The sequence below is a fragment of the Myotis nattereri genome (genome assembly GCF_964212035.1).
Source record: "Myotis nattereri genome assembly, chromosome: 14".
Taxonomy (NCBI): domain Eukaryota; kingdom Metazoa; phylum Chordata; class Mammalia; order Chiroptera; family Vespertilionidae; genus Myotis; species Myotis nattereri.
Window position 1 is genome coordinate 53322352 of NC_138089.1, and position 6502 is coordinate 53328853.

General features: G+C 45.2%; 1 protein-coding gene across 1 annotated transcript in view; it reads right to left on the reverse strand.

The window, feature by feature from the left end:
* ABHD5 (abhydrolase domain containing 5, lysophosphatidic acid acyltransferase) overlaps nt 1-5069 on the reverse strand; it is a 29889-nt gene extending 24820 nt beyond the window's left edge. Inside the window, exon 1 of the mRNA XM_081106408.1 lies at nt 4935-5069. Within this exon, the coding sequence (XP_080962534.1) occupies nt 4935-4966 (32 nt within the window). The 5' untranslated portion in view covers nt 4967-5069. The remainder of the gene's footprint in view (nt 1-4934) is intronic.
* Between the last annotated feature and the right edge of the window lie 1433 nt (nt 5070-6502).

The following is a 6502-nucleotide window of genomic DNA, read 5'->3' on the forward strand; positions in this document are numbered from 1 at the left end:
GTGCAGGAGGAAGCTGATCAATGATTCTCTCTGATCACTGATGTTTCTGTATCTCTCTCCCTTTCCCTTCCTCTCTAAAATCAATAAAAAATATATCTTAAAATAAAATAAGTTGATTCGCTAGATCAGGGATGGGGAACATCTGGCCGTATAAGGCCCACAAAATCATTTGGTCTGGCCCTGCCAAGGCATTAGGGGTGAGTTAATGAAGTGTTTGACCAAATATAGCAGGCTAATTTCTAAGTTGATAATTTTGTATGGCCTGTGAATGTTATAAATATCCAACTGGCCTTTGGCAAAAAAAGGTTCCCCACCCCAGAACTAGATAAAGAAAATTAAAAATCCCAGGCCTCAACTTGAATAATATTTTTTAATAAAATCATCTTTCCACACAATTTTTTATGATTCTCAATCAGGAATGGGCAATTATAGAACCAGGAGGCTAGACTAAAAAACCTAAGAATATGATGTTTCTGAACTATTATCTTCTATCTATAATAATAAAAGGGTAATATGCTAATTAGACCAGACGTCCTTCCGGACCTCATTACTTCCAGACAAAGCCGCAGGGGGCGGGGGCCATAGCAGAGGCCTTTGCACGAATTTCCTGCATAGGGGCCTCTAGTAAATAATATAAGTCAAATCTTTAAGGACTCGTTTAGATATGTGTATAATTCTGAAATGTATTATCCAGTGTTGCTTTCCTTAAATAGACCATTTCTGGAATTTTTTATTAACTTTGTCACAGAACTGAAATCTGTATTTGCTGGTCTGTGATTGGCATTTTGGAGAACAGAAAAAACAGTGAAGCCTGGGTTGGCTCATCCAAGGTGAAGAAATAGAATCATATTCCCAATCTCCCCAATATAATCTAAGTTCATGATCCTAATTGTTGTCCTACTCACATTCAAACTCTAAATTCTTAAGAATATATCTTTTGATGTCCTTTGAATACCTTAGGATGAAAAAATTTAAGTCCCACAGCTGCAAAATATGTAATCAACTATTAGGTTTTTTATCTTAATGTTTGTGCCAGCATAAATTTATTTAACTCAATAAAAAATTATTGAACTTTACTATTTATAAAGCCCCTTAAGGCTCCTACCAGTCATCCAAGTAAAGCAAAAGCTTTGTTCTCAATGAGATGACAAAAAAATATATACAAATAACTATACTACATGATCACTGTATCTCTCCTGCCAGGTAAGTACATAGTATAGTTACATACAAATAAACATACACATAACTATACTACAAAAGATGGTGTAAGTGCCATAAAGAAAAGTTTAGGAAAATACCAAGGACTTTCAAAGAAGGGAGATGACAATCTGTTTTGGGTCAGAAACAGTAGTGTGAACTAAGCCATGGGGAAATGGAGCAAGGAACATGTTTAGGAAACAATGAAAGACACAGCTTGGCTAGAGCCCAGCCCATGGAGAGGAAATATGACTCCGAAGACAGACAGGACCACACTGCCAGCAAAGGGCTCTGAAGTCAGGATGAGGATATGTAATAAAGCCACTGTGTGAACCTGCGCTACAAATGAGACTGTGCTTCTTGGGGATATAAAAGTAATGAAATAAGTGATGTTGAGAGTGTAGGAACAGAATAATCCTGCAATAATCCAGAAAAGGGAATAAGGAAGGTGTGAACCAGGTGGCTCCCAGGTGACAGTGGGAATGAAAAGGTGATGTTGTGCTTAGAACCTACTGGATTTGGTAACAGACTTGGTATTCAGGGCCATAAATTCAGACTTAAAAGATCAGGTCATACTTCTGAATCTGGATGACCAGAAGAACCCTAATAAAAGTGCCCTAACATAAGTAGTAAAGTCAAAGGGGAAAGCTGAGCATTTTGTATTGTTTAGTTCAGGGAAAGAAAGGTGCAAATAAGATCCTGGTCTGGACATATTACATTTGAGGAACCAGGTGCAAAATTTGGCACACAATTAGACATGTCACTAGACTATTGAAGAGGGCTCCATAATAAGGATGAGATTTCAATTTTCTCCACAGACGAGGAGATATATCAAGGAGTGTGAGTAAACAAGACAGAAAATGGAGGTGAAGATAGAAATCTTGGAGAATGACTAGGTTTAAAGAATGGGGAAAAAGAAGAGAACCTAATAAAAGTGACATTGGTCTGAAGACAAGAAGCAAAATGTCATAAGAGCTAGAATGTCTGACAAGAATTTCAAAAAGGGGTAGCCATCTTTAGAAGTCAAATACTGAAAAGGGCCCAAGAAATATAAGGACAGAGAAAAATGTCACACTGGGATGTGACACTGAAGAGTTCTATGATTTTTAAAAAAATCAGATGGCAAAGGTTTGGAAGATGGCAACAAAGAGGAGTCACTGATTTTAACAGTCTTTTAAAAGTTAGAAATCCATTCTCCTATCTCCAAGAACTATACTCAAAGTCTAATGCAAATCCTGTAGGAGACTGGTAAATCCACTGGAGGGGAAGGAGAGGTAAGAACCCCTTATTTCTAGCATCTGATGACTCCCATGGTGTAAATACTACCATTATAGCTGATGTGGAGCTGCCAATGGGAGTCAAAATTCCTGAGAACTTAGCAATGGCTGCCAGTATGAGCCAACTACAGCATACCACCTATTTTATAGTCTACTCTACAACTGAGCAATTCTGTGACAGCTTCCCTCTGAACTCAACTGATACTTACTCATTCTCCGGGACAATCTTGCTGCAATTCACAGAAGTCTACCCTACTCTTGTTACATTTAGCTTTCTCAACTGTATTGCAACTGAAAAGGGTCAGATGTTGAAAGCCAATGGCTCCCAGGCATGCCTGTCTTTACTAAGAGAGTCACAAAGGAAAATACAAGAATCATATGCTTTAAAAAAAACCTTCCTAAGACTTTTTATAATTGTTTCCTTTGTTAGTGTCTTCTTTCCACCTAAACCTGAAATGTCTTAAGGATAGGAAACTTGATTCAAGACTTCTGTTTTTCCACAATCTACTGGCTGTTGGATTAGTTCTACTGTAGATTAACACCCCCCCCCCCCCGCCCCGCAAAAAAAAAAATTTTTTTTTTCACAGAGCTGTGTCAATGCAAGGAATAAATAGGAAAGTGGCAGTTGAGTAAGTCAGACAAATAAGTACAAAACATCCCAAATGAGTTGCCATCCCAGTGAGAGGCAGCAGAGATAGAGGGAAAGCTCCTTAAACTAAATCCAGACACTTAGGGGCTCTAAATTCAGCCCTACTACTTACTAGTCCCAGGGAGCTAGGAGCCTCCCAGTTGCAGGTCTAATTGAAAAACCGGAACAGTAATACCTAACACACAGGGTCAACCGTAGGTTTAATATGAGCACATTTAGGAAACACCCAGCAGGAGCGGGTACCTGCTCTCCTGCTTGGTACAGTTTAGAAGGCCATTCTAGCTTGGACACTGGCCGTGGCTCGAGTGCATTTGCCAAGAGTACCAAGGAGACCGACCTCTGTTGTGGCACCCTGGCTAGTCAGCTGCTAAGGATTTCTTATGATCTGTTTCCTGTGACTTCCAGCCATCACCCAAAGCCACACATTGCTTTCACAGTCGTATCCCAAGCCCCACAACAACAGGGAGACAGAAGAGGCCACTTTAAAGCGGCCTCAAAAGAGCCAAAAACATTGTGACAAACTATAAAGAGACAAGCAACTCCTGTTCACGTGACATTCAGCATCTCACCTGAACAAGGAAGCTCAAAACAAACAAACAAACAAACAAAAAAACCCCCAACAAACTCATTTATCACATAATCACAATTCAAGGGAATAACCTAGTTTTTAATATTTCAGAATTACCTCCAAACCTGACCCACCCAGACCGCCTAGTCCCAAATACTCCTGTCTTCATGGGACGCCACATTATCTTATGGTCTCATATGCAAATTGATCCAGACACCTGAAGGAGAATTGATATCAAAATGGTAAACATACGGAGGGGGGCACAGAAGTTTATTGCTCTCCCATATAAATTACCAGCCTTGAGAAATAAGGACCTAATGTTCAAAGCGACTGAATTTTCCCACTTATTAACTACTAGGTATCAGTCTGCTGACAGGTGCATAGAGTTAGTTACAGGTGGAAAAGAATAACTTAAACCTAATATATATATATATATATATATATATATATATATATATTCAAAAAGCTTCACAGTACACATCTGTTTTCCAACCTTCATACAGTTTTCTAAATATGTGTCACTTGAGACCGACATACACCGTTTTCCAGTAAATCGGGGCACTTGGAAGCAAAGGGACATCTCCATTTGAAAGATTAATTCTTAACTTGCCAACCATATCGGGTTAACTTTCTAAAAAGTAATTGTAAGTTTAACAGTTTCTGAAACCCAAAGCCAGAGACCCACTCCTCTAACCCCCGTTCCCTCACGACGGGCTGCTCCCTGCCTGGCCAACCCCCTCACGTGCCCGGCTTCGGGGTGAATCGGGGCTCTCCATCCCCGAGCGCCTCAAGGCAGCACCGCCCCTTCCTCCAGGCTCTGGAGGCGCTCGGCCCGCGCGGCACTTCGGTTCCGGCCCCAGGCTGGACGGAGCCCGGCGCGCACCTGGACACGGAAGGTGCCTCGGCCGGGCAGGGCCAGGGTCCGAGGCCGCCGCGGCGCCGAAGGAGAGCCTCCGCCGCCGACGAGCCCGGGTCTGGGTGTCTGGCCACCGTCGCCGCCGCCCCGCGGAGACGCTGACACAACAACGCGGCGGCCCCTCCGCGGGGTCAAGCGGCGCTGCCGGGGTCGGACTCAGTCACCTCCCGCTCCCCGGCGCCGCCCGGCATCCGCCCGAGGCCGAGCGGGCCAGCCCGGCGGCGCGAGGGAGCGGCCGGGCGAGTCCTCGGCGCCGCCCGGCCGGACTCGGCCCTGGCCCGCGTGGAAGGCGCGCGCCCGAGCCCCACCAGTCCCGGCCGCACTCACCTTTCGCCAATGTCCTCGTCCTCCGCCGCCATTGCCGCCGCTGCGCAAGCGCCGAGCTCTGCCTCCTAAGCCGGCTGACGGGCCGACTGGGCCGCTCGGGCCGCCGCCGCCCTTAAGGCCGCGCTGCGCACGCATGCGTAGCCCGCCCACTCGCACGACCCGGAGGCAGGGCCGCGCGCAGGCGCATGCCAGTCCCCGCCCCCCAGCCCCGGGCCAAACACCTGCAACGCATGCGTCATCGCGTTCTACCTGCTCTTGCGTGGGTCCTGGCCCGACAGTCAACCTGGAGGATCTGGTGAGACTCGCCCGGCAATTATGTAGCAACTCATCTCGGGAACGACTGTATCAGTGCATCATGCGCTGCACTGACTGTCAGGTACTGGGCACCCGGCAGGCACCTGCTAGTACTTGGAAGAGCCAAGATAGTAACCGATTGATGTTTAATGACGAATGGAAATATCCTAATGGAGGTGATGTGTGGCCTTCCACCAGCCCTTCCCCACAGGTGGATAGCCAAGGGGACAGGGAGATTCTCAGGACCCAGCTATATCCACGGCGTTAGAGGCTGCCATTACAATAGTGGTCAAAACCAGCAACTTCCACCCGCACTCTGTGTACATGGAGGGGTGTGCGGAGTATTTAGACACTGAGTTCTTGAGTGGGAATCACTAAAGTAAATGTCAACATTCCTTGACCTTTTTTCAAGTCTTTGAGCCGTCAGACACTGCCTGCTTTTGTACTTTACCACTCCTTACCATTCGTCTATCGTATTTACTGTGTACCTACCATGTGCTTGCTCACTGTTCTAGGCGCTGAGAAAGCACTGAAATAGAGATCGTGCCTTTGCAGAGCCTACGCTAATGTAATACCTTTTCTTTTTCATGCGGTTCATTGCTCTTCTTCCCTAAGCCTCCTCCCTCACTACACTCTTTCTCTCCTGGGTCCCTGTAACTCAGCCATCTCTATCCCCCTCAGATTCTCAGCCTTATATGGTGGTTACGGCTTTTTAATGAACATTAGTGAATATCCTCCCAACTACACTGGAAGTTCCTTGAGGGTAGGCTTGGCGTTTTCTGTGATTTAGAGAGAAAAACACCCCATTCATAATCCCTTGAGCATAGTCATAGCAATAAATATTTTGTGGTGTTTGAACCAATTTGTAAGTATTTTAGGGAAGACTGAGACATACAAAAACACTTTTTCAGGAAGTCATGGTATTGCTAGAGATTTGTAGTGTCTCTGCAGAAAATGACCCTCTACAATCTCCACCTCTCAGACCATATCTATATTAGGGGCACCTCCTTCTATATTGGCCAGGCTGGTTATTGGGGACTCTACTGCCTGGAGTACAGTCTCAGCCCAGTGGTATTGAGTTCATTTAACAAAATCCAAAGATGTGGTGGCAATTCTTGCAGCACTTTCAGAAAGTTGGACTGACATACACGCACTCTCAAAGGTCTTTGTGGACCTGGAGCCTGCTCTCAGAGATGCCTATGGCTACTGCACGGTGAGAAAGAGAGGGGGTGGATGGAAAGAAAGAAAGAGCTATCAGTATCCTAACCCTTTTA